The sequence below is a fragment of the Sinocyclocheilus anshuiensis genome, unplaced genomic scaffold (genome assembly GCF_001515605.1).
Source record: "Sinocyclocheilus anshuiensis isolate Anshui unplaced genomic scaffold, SAMN03320099.WGS_v1.1 scaffold1679, whole genome shotgun sequence".
In the NCBI taxonomy this organism is placed as follows: Eukaryota; Metazoa; Chordata; class Actinopteri; order Cypriniformes; family Cyprinidae; genus Sinocyclocheilus; species Sinocyclocheilus anshuiensis.
This window is the reverse complement of record NW_015552680.1, coordinates 192,484-207,127: the sequence shown is the minus strand read 5'-3', so window position 1 is coordinate 207,127 and position 14,644 is coordinate 192,484. Positions and strand designations below refer to the sequence as shown.

Sequence of the window (14,644 nt, the reverse complement as noted above, 5' to 3'; positions counted from 1 at the left end):
CACAGATTATGATATAACACAAATATTGTAATTTATTTTACTTTCAAATTGAAATACATATACAATTTTGTATTTAATAAATAAAGTCAAAATGTATATGTTTACTATACTTGTGCTAATTGCAGTACCCTTCGAACTGAACATGTTCACTCCCTTTGGGTTGGGATCTCACTTAAGATGGCGGAATACCCTGTGAAGTCCACTTCGCAGTCCACTTACGTCGAATGGAACACACCTAAAATGCTACAAATGCTAAATGCTAAAATTAAACGGCATCTCATTTGATGACTTGTAATTGAATTAAATGCATTAGAAGGACCAAAAAACATTAAATATTGGCCACAATTGTCAAAAAATAAGGAAATATCCAAAAAGTGAGAGACACCTCACAAAACCCGCTCATGAATATTACTTAGGTAATGTCTGCCCAGTAGAAATATTTTATTTTTTATGAAATGCAGGTGAGCAAGACGAATCTTATAAAATTATTATTTGCCAAAAATGTTTTTAATATTATTCCTAAATAATAATAATAATAATTCAAATGTTTATAAAGCTGTCTACATTTCCATCACTGTCAGTAAATAAATAAATACATTTTAAAAATGACCAAAAAAATTCTATAACATTTAACCCAACCATTCTAAAACGTTAAAACAATTCTAAAACATTCTAAATGTTAAAAAACTTTTTTTTTTAAATGAAGAGTCCTTTTTTTAAATAATAAAAATAAATGTAGTTTAATACTATGGCAGACAATATAGTAAATGTTTCATAAGTATGGGAGTTCATCTGCTTGAGTGAAAAGCAAAGCACAATCTGAATTGCAAAGCTTTAAAGCATAGAAAAGAACGAACTGAGTCAGTTACCATAGGCTGGAATCCCATAGGGCTGGCCTGGCTGAGGGTACGTGCCATAGGCAGCAGACTGCTGCATTCCTGTGGTGTATTGCGTCTGTCCGTACGCGGCCATATTTTGGGCGGAAGGAGTCGGAAGAATGTGTGGATAGGGTCTGCTATTTGAGAGCAAAGTAAGAGAAAGGGGAGACATGTATTTTTACCCAAAAGCCCATATCGAAAAAATGTCTCAAAGACTAATTCTCTGTGATTCTGCTACTTAATCATAAATATTTGGCCAAGCTGTGAAACGGAGAAAAATCTAGCCATTAAGCAGCTGATATACATTGCAAAAGAAAAATAAATCACGAGGAACATTTTTGCAAGATAATAATTACAACAGATTTTGGAGTACGCAAGCTGCAGACATCAATGAAAACAAAGCAGCCGGAGAGTCCAGAATCTGGCAGAAGGATCTAATTAAAGGCCCAAATGAAGTTGGATGCAGCTTATTTTTTGAAAGAAAAATAAAAGAAGCCTTACTTGGAAGGGTAAATCTGGGGAGAGAACTGGTGAGTTTGTCTTGGGCTGAAGCCACTGGTTCCAATGCCTGTGGTGAGTTAAAAAGAAAAGAGGCAAGCACATATTCAAACATTAAAAAATAAGGTAAATATTATTCTTTGCCAACAGAACTTCTGGAATCCAAGGTAACAGTAATTACATTGCATTACACTATTTATTTCACTAACCTTATTTTAGGTTGAAAAATTAAGAGCAATAACTAAGGAAAATAATCAGGTAATATGGGAGCATTTTCTGCTGACTGTATACATAAAAACCTACACAGGATGGAAAAGCCTAGTGTCCACAAACACGCACACACACGGAGCTGGGAATGATGTATGGCCGCACACACTGGTGGGTTTAAAGTAGACCGTACAATGAGAAATCAGCGGGCCTGATTACAGGTAAGTAGTACACATAAGGAGCCTTCATTAGACACATACCGGCCCTGTGGTTCTCAGCCCTTAATGATGGTGTGGAGGGCCATTCAGTTAACTCACACAAACACTACAGAGCAACATGAGATCTTTTGATGTGCCAGTGAATGCATGGCTTAAGTCTTGAAAATTGCACTCAAATTGTAGTGCCATTATAAAAGGTACTTCTCATTGCCAAAAAAAAAACTTACAAAAAAATTAATAATAATAATAATAACAATGACAACAACAACAATTTAATATATTATTTTATTATTCATCATATTTAATTTTATTTTTGTTGTTTTAATATTTTAAATGAATGAAAATGATTATAATATTATTTGTATTTTTTAATATTTTTCAAACTTTTTTGCTTTATTATTTGCAATGAAAATTGTTATAAAGTTACTGTATATATTTTATACAATAATAAAATAATAATACATTTATTATTATTTTATCATGTAATATTATTATCTGGAAATTTTATTTTATTATTGTTTTTGTTGCTGTTTTATTTTAATATTTTTTTTCAATGTATAAAATGTATAAATATATTATAATTATTTCGCTTTTTAAAAAGTTTTTGTTATATTGTTTGCAATTAAAATTATTATACAATTATTTTATATATTGTATATTTTTTCTTTATTATATATTTATTATTATTACTATTATTATTTTTTATTACTACTATTAATAATGTGTAATATTATAAGTTGGAATTTTTATTTTTAAAAATGCTATACTAAAACACTAACACTACTGTTCAATACAAATAGAATAGAATAGAATAGAATAGAATAGAATAGACTATTTTGAACCTATGCATTACATCTTCGTTTTAAAAAAAAATAATAACTATTACTAATACTATTACTAGGCTTACTAACTTACTATTGCTGTTTTTAGACTACTAAATATAAGCTTGGTCCTTTGGGAATTTCCATTTGTAGGGTTTGGATGTCTTTTCTTTAGGGTGCATGTATTACAAATATTGCGATTCTCTTGCCTCGCGTGTATAATTGGCTGTGACATCTAAAGTAAGGGTTAGTTAAGGAGCTCTTGCTCCATGTAACTGTATTCTTTGCGCCCTGAAACCGGGGCCTTTTCCCCACACTTCAGCACCTGGTCTGGACAAACACTGCACCTCTACACTACTGCATCCCCTGACTATAAAACGGTCTCAAATGACTTCAATTCATTCATATTGTCAGAGATAGAAGTCCAAGCCATGATTTATATGAGTCTAACATAAAGGTATCAGGTACTTAGTCAAATAGGTAGGGAAATAAGATAAATTAGCAGGAATGTAATACTCCATGAAGAGTTCTCGCATTTGCTTAGTAAGTAATGTGAGGAGTCTATAACATGGAATAGACCTACCTAAATTTGTATGCTTAAGTTTGAAAATAGACCATTGAGAGTATAACGTTTTTGACACAAAGCAAGCGAGCTGGTTTTGTGGCTCCAAAATGTCTTAGTAATGGAGTACAAATAGGCATTTAATATCACTTTATGTCTCCCGTCTTATCAAACCTTATAAAGTTTTGTGGTTTTGAACGGCATTTCATAATTTACGAGTCATGCATCTAAAACCCATAGGATGTGCGGGCCACCAGGATGGGGTGTCACTCGATTAGGGCCGAGAAGGGGGCTGGGAGGGTCATAACTCAATGCCTGTTGGCCTGGGAACTGAGACAGAGCCTCACGCTACTAGAGCTCCAGCCACAGAGCTACTTCCTGGGCCTCTGCTTATCAGTAACCCATCTGTGGGATCATCTCCCACCAATCAGCTCTACAGCTTTGAGTGTGTGCGTGTCGTACCTGATCCTGCAGCACAACTGTTTTCAACATTGATATTAATAAGAAAATATTCCTGCGCATCGAATCGGCATATTGGAATGATTTCTGAACGATGGCTCAATTTGGAAGAAATGGCTGCTTAAAGTCTGGCTTTGCCATCACAGGAATTCAAGAAATATATAAATAATATATAAAATATATAAAAAAAAAAAACAGTCAGTTTAAATTGTAATAATATTACAAAATATTACTGTTTTTACTGTATTTTTGATGAAATAAATACATCCTTGGTGAGCATAGGAGACTTCTTTCAAAAACATTAAAAAGTCTTACCAACTCCAAACTCTGAATGCTATATAACATACTCTTATTTATGTATTTATTTACTTTTTTAACATTGAAAACATTGAACTTTTATTTAATGCCAAACGATGTATTCTAAATATTATTAGTCACTTGTTTTCTTACCGGAAGGGTTTTATGTAGCATCAAGGGAAAACAGGCAAAAAAGGTGGAATTTAATGGCAGGAGTAAACTGTGGAATGCATGGACGTGCAGCATAATTGATATGTCAAGGCAATGCATGGTGTATAAAATGCGTTTGACCCAACCACTCGGAACTACAATGAGGGCAACCGGTAGACAATTTCACAGCATTTAGACAGGCCCGGGCGTGTCGTACCTGATCCTGAGAAGCTGTCTAGAGAGCCGTCTGCTACAGAGGTGGCGATTTCACTGCTGCTCATTGGCTCTGTTTTAACTGCAAGCAGAAGGAAAGCAGAGCATTTGTGACGCTGCACTGGTAAAGCCGGTTGTCAGTCACACTACAGGCAAATGCCTTTCTGCTTGTAAAAACAACAAACTTAATCTTAAAGTAATGCGTGAATTTAAAGCCTAGATAAAAAGCAAACTTTTGTAACGTCAAAGTGCTCATCCAGATGGTTTTATTGCCTCACAATGTGGAAAGGATCATTAGGTGGTTGGGTATTGTAAGGGTGGCGTAATGAAGTAGGCTTCTATTGAGATAATAGAGCTTTCAGGTTTCGACAGCTCTATCCTGACTAGCTCACAAGAGAGGCCTACAATTAAAGCTAATCTCTTCTACAAATAAAACAAGGACACTTCCCTTCCAATACACACAGCTCTTGTGTTGATTTAAGGACAATAGCCATACTAAACATTATTATTTAAATGCATAAACCAATCTACTTCTGACAGAATGACATGTAAAAATCAAAGAGTAGAGAGTAGTTAATTAAATATATAGTATAATAAATAAATAAATATATTAGCATAATTGATATGTCAAGGCAATGCATGGTGTATAAAATGCGTTTGACCCAACCACTCGGAACTACAATGAGGGCAACCGGTAGACAATTTCACAGCATTTAGACAGGCCCGGATCTTTGAAATGAATCCATCTCTGTCTCAGGAGGGGGTGGGGTGGAGGTTTACATTTATGAAAACAAAATTCACAATGTGGGTACGGAGTCATGCCCACTGAAATCCCTCATGGCTGAGGTAGCCATCAGCTTGTCATGTCGAACATGTTGCAGCTATGCTCTCCCTCAAAGGAAGACATGTCGATGGGGAGCGGTTTGAATATGTCCCAATGCTACCCCCACCCCTCCTTCTCGAAGGGATACGGGAAAATAGTGGCACGGCACATGCAGAAACTAGTGCAGTCAAGTCTTATCACATACCACACATAACCATAAAACCGTCCTGCAGAACATCAAATAAAAAGCTAAACGCACATTACGCGTGCCCGCAGCTTTTTAACCATTCATCGACGGTCTGGAATCATAGCCAAAAAGTCTCAAACCATGCTTTCAACAGATTCACCATAACACAACACAGAATGCCAAACAAGAGTCCAAATGAAAGGCACAATAGTTGAAGAGATGTGAGCGCATCAAATTGGCTTTTCACATTTGTGAATGCAATCAAATGAAATTGTTAGGATTGCCTTAGGCTGAAATGACTATATAACGTGTGTAATTTCACATATGACGCCAAGTATTGTCCTTTCATTGTTTCGCCAGAACTGCACAAACCTGCAGCAGACTGTGAACTAGAATTTAACAACCAGTCAGCTGTGGTAAGCATAGTGATGTTATCACCTATAGGGAGAAAGAATGGGACAGGACACATGACAATCTGCACTGTCACAGGTTGGGGCTTATCACTACAGAAATGGGAGAAAACCACAGTCAAGATTACATTATGTAAACTACTTCAGAGCTGAATAAAATTCTTATGGGCTGTAACATGATCCGTGAAAACACTGAAAGTTCTACAGTTTATATAGTGCATGCATTGAGTCATTTTAAAATGTAGCACTAAAGTGCACTGATGCATTTGCAATAATTTATGTAGAAATATAGAAATAAGATATTGTAGAGGTCAGGGAAACAGATATTTCAAATTCATGTATATTTACATTTAATTTAATTAAAAATTGAAGTATATGAATCCCCCTGACATGACAAGCATATCACATATCCAACAGAGCAAAAATCTGCAGATGTTTAACACAAATTCAACTTTTCACAACTTAACGGTGCATAAATGTTACACAAAGGGAATGGGCAGGTTAAAAACCGTGTACTGTAGCACTAATAAATCCACAGTAATGAAGGTATACGGCCCGCCGGAGGCTGTGGAGACGTACCTTCAGTTCCATTTGGTGTCATGGAATTGTTATTTATATGTGAGTTGTCGATGTTGGGACCGTTTGGGGACTCACTGCTTCCACTTACTCGGCTGTGTGGACTAGCTAGATCCTGCATTTCCATAGACCTGAGAGGAAGAGACACACAGACGGTCACATGATACTGAATGACACATGCACACACACTCAAACTAGCGCGTACATCAAGATCTGAAATATGAGTGATCATTCAAAATACACAGTTAACAACTACATAACATTGACTAAAAATAATTATTACATAATACAATCCATGTATATTTAAAAACCCAATACTGACATTTTTATGAAGCTAAAATAGAATTTTAGATGCATGTAAAACAATACCTATCTATTATTGTCCTCATTTGTAAGTCGCTTTGGATAAAAGCATCTGCTAAATGACTAAATGTAAATGTAAATGTATTACCTTTACAAACAACCTAAAATTTCAGAATAAGAGCAAAAGGAGGACCATAACAATAATAATTTTATATTATTATTAAAAAAAAACAACATTAATTATCATTATTTAAATAATTAATTTAAAAATGCGGCTTTCTCGAAAACAAACTACATTAAAACAAGAACATTCCAGAAGCTCTCCAGAGAAATCCACTTAACAAGGGCATTCCCTTGAGGCACATCAAATGACATTTGACACAAATTTAACAATTAATGAGACATCTGATGATTGATTGACTTTCTAATTTTAAGCATTAAAAATTAACCACCACTGGCCCGCTGCAATTTTCATACGTTCATTTCCCTCAGCGGTCTCTGATCTGAGACAGCAATAGCCAGGGCCGCGTGAGAGAGAGAGATGTGTGATTGTGAGGTCTCAAACCTCAACAAGAGCGACTGAAGAGTTCACTAAAGCATGCTGTTTGCACTGGCGAGCGTCTTAATTGTTTCTTTGTTTATGTACCGAAGGCCACGCCATTGAAAACATTATTCTACTGGCTCCATCGCACACTCGTGGGATTTTATTATGCATAGCAAATGGAAGGTCAGGCCAGTGTGCGTCTGCGGTTGGATGTATGTTACGGGTGTTTGTGTGTGATGTGAATGCAGCCGCAAAACTAAAACACACATCAGTCTCCAGAAAAGCATTATTGCGCTAATTGCGCCAAAAACGCGATGCCTTGCGTGCCGCGCTGCCAGAATCAATTAGGAATGGTCGTGACACTGCTATCAACAAACATTTGGATTTTTATGAATAACAAAGAGGAGGAAATAAGAAACGCATTATCAGCATAGATTATCATACCTCTTTTTAGCCGTCGTTCTTGATCGGCTATAAAATATCCATTACAGATGGTCGCAGTTAAAACGGGGGAAAAAATAATCCATGCCATAGAGATGTTAAAACTCGACTTGCTTTTCAAACAATGTCTGTTTCCGACACAAAGCTTATATGTCAAATGTTTTCCTTCTCTAACACCTCTAACTCTTTCTGTCTTGATTCTTTCACATGTCCAGCAGTTTACAAAAAATTCCAGACACCTTCTCGTGAAGTGTCTCAAGCCGTTGAACTTTGCTAAACAAGTGGCTGCTTTTCAGTGATGCTGCTGGCAGCAAATCAGCTCCCTCTTACCTGAAACTGGACGGACCTCAACCATTTATGTCAAATAGTGTTTTTCCCTCTATTTCTTTCTTTCTCCCTATCCTCTTTTTTACCTGCCAGGACCCTAAAAACAATATCACTCCTTGTTATTTCAGCTCGATGTCTCTGTGAAGAGCCATCCGTGACACAATAGACGTTGTCTGAGAAAACATTTTTGTTATTCTCGCACAGAATGGCAAGAGAGGAGTCGGTGGAACAGAGAGCCACATTGTCTGTAGGCTCAACCCCTCCACCGTTGTTTCCTCCTTCCAGGTCTTCCCTCCTCCCGGCCAAATGACGGAAAGGTGATTCATCATTGGTCTACGACAGCTGCAAACTGGATTAGTCCTCCCCCAATCAACATGCAAAGCGGCTTAGCCAAGGTAAGCAGGAAAGGGAGGGGTGGGTGACCAGGAGGCTTTGGGGGGGGGGGGGTGAAGGCTGAGAGAGATGGGACTTTGTTGAACAGAAGCTGACACCCCTAGCATCTTTCATCTGCAATTGACACTATCTGAAATTTATCTACACTCCCTCTCCAGGCGCACTGACAGTTCCTAATGATGGTCAGGGGGATGACTGGGACTTCGCCTGAGGGTTTGAGGGACAGATAGATACTACTGAGTGCATCTTCTACAATAAGTCAGAGTGAAACGTATTGGGTGTATCTTGTATAAGAAGTCGGAGTTGAACATAATTAAGTGCATCTTGTACAGTTGGAGTGGAACCTATGGGGCCACATATGTTTTCTATGATACTTCAAATGCCGCTATTACTCTTTTTAGCTGACAATTACGTTCTGCCGTCCACTTCTGCACTGATACCTGCGGCGCTATTACCCAATATCAGACCGGAGCCGAATTGTTGGATCTAGGTCATGGTTATTCGGCTTTTCCACCAAAATGTCTGAAAAATCCCTGCATGAATTTTTAATGCTGGGCTGTTTTCATGATGTAGTAACCCGAGCTGTTTGGTTTTGGTGTTTTTTGCCCCCCTCTTCCCACAATGGCCATGCTGTGATGAATAATGGTCAAGTTTTTTCCAAATTTCTCCTTCGCTTGACCCCGTCTAGTCATATTAACACAGTTTTGTGCTCTAAAGTCGTTCTTTACATCATCCTAAGCTTGGGAACAGTACTTTGGCTTTCTATAAAAAGTCCAGCACAAGCTGTTTCATTGCAAGACAAGGGAGATAAAGAAGGAAGGGATATAAAGAACTTGCTACGGCCTGCAATCAGCGCCCTGAGCTTATGAGGCATTACGCATACCGGTCTCATGGCAAAGCCCCTCATCCAGCAGGTGATTTTTCACCAGGTGAACGGCGAAGGGAGGGGCCAGGGTGCTTTTAAAAGCAAAAACAAGCCCTTGTGCTGTACTGCTAAATATTTATTGTTTAAACAAAAAAGGAGTGCATTCAGCATCTTTGATGTGTGCTTGAATTCAACCTGAACTGAGCTGTCTTTGAAGCTCTCGGGAACAAAGAGCTGCGTTGGAAGTGTCATCAAACATGCTTCACTCACGACTGTTTGCATGGCTTTTTGTCTCGCTTTGCTTATTTCAAGCGCTGCGTTTCTATCGGCAAACACCGCCGGGCTTTTAACATTGATCATTGTAGTGCACGCGGGCTGTCTGAGCCGCTCCGACACGGATGAGATTCACCTGAATACTTCATTTGTGATGTAATAACAAGCACGGCTGAAATATTTGGTGGTATTTATTATACTGTGGGATTTTTTGTCAATTATATTTAAATTCAAATAATATTTTTCAAATTTAAAAAAAATTATAATGAAATATTAGTGTCTATTCGCTTTCCCCTGCCTGCTTTCCAGCCACGGTTTACAAGATTGTAATTTTATAGGGCAAGACATGCATGTCTCTTTTTGAATTTCATAGACTATGCAAAACATGTGTTGTAAGTTACTAGTTTTGAAAAACAACGCTTTAATCAAAATAACTTTAAAACAACTAATCCCAACTTAAGCTGGTCAGCTGAATCCACATGGTGGCCCAGGAAAAATAAATCCACTTGCAAAGAATGTCGATGTAGACAACAATTGAACACAGATGTGACTAGAATTAGACACAGTTTACAAAAATGCTACACTTCACTGGACTCTGTGAGCATAAAGCAAAGAAATGTGCACCGCCAACAAAACACTGATTACCTTACGCATAAAAAAAGAACAGAATGAGAAATGCGTGCCTGTAATATCAGATTTAATTTTGTTGCAGGTATATGCTTTAAAGTTTTTTTCCCCTTGTAACTAAATTATGGATTTAAAATTGTGAATGCACTAAAATACTAATAATATGTTATTAAAAATGACATGAAAACTATCCACTTAAGATAATCAATATATACTAATGAATGAGTAATATAAAAATATATATCAATTATCAAATCAAAGGACACATATTTATGTGGAAACGCACACTTGGACACATATCCATAAAAATCCATTTGCTTTTTAATTTTTCATTTAAACTTTTACAATTTTGTGTAATTAAAATCTTCATTCCGAACACGTGCTGCAGTTTTCTGATTTGTCTCTTCCATTTTGTTCAATCTGACATGGAGCTCAAGCGATGGACAGCGCAGCTACATTAAATCTGTTAATTCGCTAAATTATTTCCAGAAGTCCATCCACTTTGAGTGTCCACCAGAGAAGATTTAAGGTACACATCTGATCAAATTCTCCCCACCACAGTGTCACAGAAAAAAAGGTGATCGCACAGTGCGAACACGTAAATCGTTACTGAAAAAGCATTACATTTTAATGCATACTTTTTTCTCAGCTTTTCATTTTACAGAAACACTCCTTTGCAATTAATTTAATTTAAAAATAAAAAAATAAAACATATTTTATTGTTAGACATTTACATTTAATTTATTCTTTCCCATATTTTCTTTAACTCACAACACTAAAACCTGCATCTACACAGACATCCTAAAAGCCAAAAAAAAAAAAAAAGATACTCAGGTTTAGCTCATCCTCTGCTCCTCTGCTTAAGTAAACAAACTCCTTGATTACATGTAAACAAACACAAAGGAATTGTGAATGTAGAAGAGCCGTAATCAATTGAGCTTCTCAGCCCTTATTTCCTTTTCCCTGAGCGACATTTTCCTGAGACCAACAGTGGCATGTTAACAAAATAACACTCTACTGTATTTAGTAAACAACTAATCGCCACAAACCGTTTCCGCTGTCTCTATCTCATAAACAGTGGAGCGCAGCAGTTTCAATTAACCCTGTGTCTTTCACCACGCACTGTTTCCAGCTCGGCCGCACACATACAGAACGCATTGGGCCTTCGGCAAACAACGGCACGTCGTGGGGCTGAACGCATGAGGGCTTATCGGAAAGAGCTTAATGCAGTCAAACTTATGCCTTATTAAAACAAATACAGTGTGTAAACAGTCCAAATCAAGCAGCCCATTATGAGGTGATAAGCGGGTTATTGTGCGAATGGAACACAGAGAGGGCGGCTGGAGGCAACACCGTATTAACACACTCTGGAAAAAAACAACGTGAGCTGGGAAACAGCTGCCGTGGGATGGCTTTTCAATTATTATAAAATAAAAGCAGATTTAAAAAACAATTTCCAGTGCTTCTTTACTAAATTAATGTACAAAAACTTCAAATTACAAGACTAAAGTGAGAAGAACATTATCCATTTTGAGAAATATTTACAAGTCCTGCATAATTTTACCGGATAACACAAAATACTAAATTCTCAAAGGAACTTCCTCATCCTCGCATAGAAAACAACTCTTTCAAAAACGTGCGGGTGTCTTAGTTTTGGTGGCCGCCTGCCGATGTCTTACAAGACACCAATCTGCCTGTCTGTCTACCCTAAAGCATTCCTGCCTGCAGCAGATGGCATTGGATGTCAACTGCTAAAACTGAATTGGTTTTGTTTATTCTGCCAGCTGAATAGAATCTTGGGTTTTAGTTGTTGGATGAAAAATAGAAACTTATTATCTAGGACTCAAAATGGGGTCATTATTTACAATGCAATCTCTTATTTCATTGCCTTGTACACCTATTTTAAAGTATCAAAAATGTAGTCCCCACCTGAGGGCTGAGGAGATGTAAAAAGGTGAATTTGAAACGGCTGAAGGTGTGAATCAGGTGCGTGAGCTCTCAGGTGTGAGAGAGAGTCACTGGGGATTTAAATTTGAGCGGCAAACGGTGAAAGTGACATGATGCATCTTAAAGTCTTACAACTGCTTAAGCTGTATTTTATAAGGAATTTTATGTTAAAATAAACAGTGTGTATTCATTGAAATCTTTAAATAAAACTGAAATTGCAAATTTGTAGGAACGGGAACTCAAAATACTATACAACATATCGCTTTAAAAAAAAACGATTAAATGCTTTATATGTATAAACAGCAATTAGCTTTTATGAACTTTGATATCTATGTTTTAAAAATAATCTGACAATATATACTACAGCAACATACATTTTTGTACCTATTGAAAATGGTGTTACTGACATAAGTAGTTTTATTTTTATATTTTACAGTCTTTTATTAAATGTAATAAAGTAAACCGACACTATTGAGGATTTAACAAGTACATTGAGTGTAGATAAAAAAAAAAAAAAAAAAAAAAAAAAAAAAAAAAAATATATATATATATACAGTTTGTTGAGAGATGACTTGATAATGCTGCCGGTTTTGAAGGACTGCAATTTTGTCATTCAAACAACTCCTGATTGACTAACATAAAAATATTATATCCGAAGGCGTTTTTAAAAATATTTCAATTTAATCTAGATCTTGATTATGTCATCACAGCTCCGAAATTGAGGGTAAAAAAAAAAAAAAAAAAAAAAAAAAAAAAATATATATATATATATATACAGTTTGTTGAGAGATGACTTGATAATGCTGCCGGTTTTGAAGGACTGCAATTTTGTCATTCAAACAACTCCTGATTGACTAACATAAAAATATTATATCCGAAGGCGTTTTTAAAAATATTTCAATTTAATCTAGATCTTGATTATGTCATCACAGCTCCGGATACCCATGTAACTCTAAAAATTACGTAAAAAGTTCAACACGGGACAGGTAAAATAATAAAAGTAGAAGAAAATACTAATCAAAATAGTACTCACTACAATTATGGTAGAATCCTTGCACTTTTTCTTTTATTCCTCCCTGTTTTGCAATCTTCCGTTGAGTGTCTGTCCGTTCCAGAGCAAATAAAGAAGTTTTTTTTTTTAAATAAACTTCTCTCAGAGTTGACTTTAAATGCGCAGATTAGCGATAAAAGACAACTTTTTTCTTTTTCATTTTAAGGGTGAAAAGTCATGGAGCCCAGTACTAGATCTCAAGAGACAGACTCCGAGCAAGAACGAGAGTTGTCCGATTACTGCTGCAGGCAGTGACTAGCTAGTGTCTGAGGAAGAGAAAAAAAGAGTGAAAGAGAGAGAGAGCCAGTTGAGAGAGACAGAGAGGGAGGGAGCATGCAGTTTGAAAGCGCAGAAAGTTGCTCGCTTCTCTCTCTCACAGGAAGACTTTAGTTTGGAGGAGGCACTGGGGAGTTTTCTTCACACCAGTCCTCCATATGTCATTCACTCACAGCTTTAAGCAATATAGCCTTCCTCTAGATTGTATCAGTGATCCTAAGACAATGAAACGGCAGATCCTGCATGCATCTCTGCTAGTCTGCTGGATCCTGTGGCTCTGCACACACACAGCCCCAGGGCACAGCTTTTTCTCTCTCTCAATTTCTCTCTCTCTCTCTCCAGTGTATTTTTATTTTCTTCTTCCCACAAACCGGTTCTTTTTTTGTGGCTGATTCTCTCTGGTTTGTCCCTGACAAAAGGATCCTAGTAGGTATGCATTAAGTAAATATAGTTTGTAAATGATGGAGTTGATTTTATTGGAGCAAACTGGCTCGTCCGATCAGCGTTATAGTGGAAGCCCTCCATCAACAAGTAGACTGTTCACTGTTGTTTGCAAGGTAATGACTGTCGTCTGTCTGCTCCAGCTTATTACTTCATTTGTTTCCAAAGTTTACCTTCACTGCTCCCTGACAATGGAATACTACCAAATGCAATCTATTACATAAAGAAATGCATTCCTTTTGTGGATGTGTTGTGAATCTCAATATAACATTTATGCATATATAAATTTACATTTAAATGAAGCTAATGAACATACAGTATATAGACATTTATTAAAATATAATATGCAATTTCATGCAATTGAAAAAAATGTATCTAGCTAAATAGATGTTAATATATATTTTATATGTCTACCAATATATATGTGTAGCATGTTTCCATCTATCTATCTATCTATCTATCTATCTATCTATCTATCTATCTATCTATCTATCTATCTATCTATCTATCTATCTATCTATCTATCTATCTATCTATCTATCTATCTATCTATCTATCTATCTATCTATCTATCTATCTATCTATCTATCTATCTATCTATCTATCTATCTATCTATCTATCTATCTATCTATCTATCTATCTATCTATCTATCTATCTATCTATCTATCTATAAATTGAAATAAAATTGTGTTAATATAATGGTCTTAATTTTAATGTAACTAAGCTATGTGCATAAAATGTATATAAAATAAAAGAACATACAAAAATATAAGTAATTATATAAAGAAAATCAGACACACACACACACACACACACACACACACACACACACACACACACACACACACACACACA

The 14,644-nt window shown here is 36.3% G+C and overlaps 1 protein-coding gene across 1 annotated transcript in view; it reads right to left on the bottom strand.

Annotated features, from left to right (window-relative positions):
- The window catches only part of LOC107667589 (eyes absent homolog 1-like), a 45,166-nt gene extending 31,860 nt beyond the window's left edge, over window positions 1-13,306 (bottom strand). Inside the window, exons 1-6 of the mRNA XM_016459295.1 lie at window positions 13,053-13,306; window positions 6,303-6,430; window positions 5,686-5,751; window positions 4,308-4,385; window positions 1,380-1,446; window positions 870-1,015 (exon numbers count right to left, since the gene is read on the bottom strand). Coding sequence (XP_016314781.1) covers window positions 870-1,015; window positions 1,380-1,446; window positions 4,308-4,385; window positions 5,686-5,751; window positions 6,303-6,426 — 481 coding nt within the window. The 5' untranslated portion in view covers window positions 6,427-6,430; window positions 13,053-13,306. The remainder of the gene's footprint in view (window positions 1-869; window positions 1,016-1,379; window positions 1,447-4,307; window positions 4,386-5,685; window positions 5,752-6,302; window positions 6,431-13,052) is intronic.
- Window positions 13,307-14,644: the final 1,338 nt, after the last annotated feature.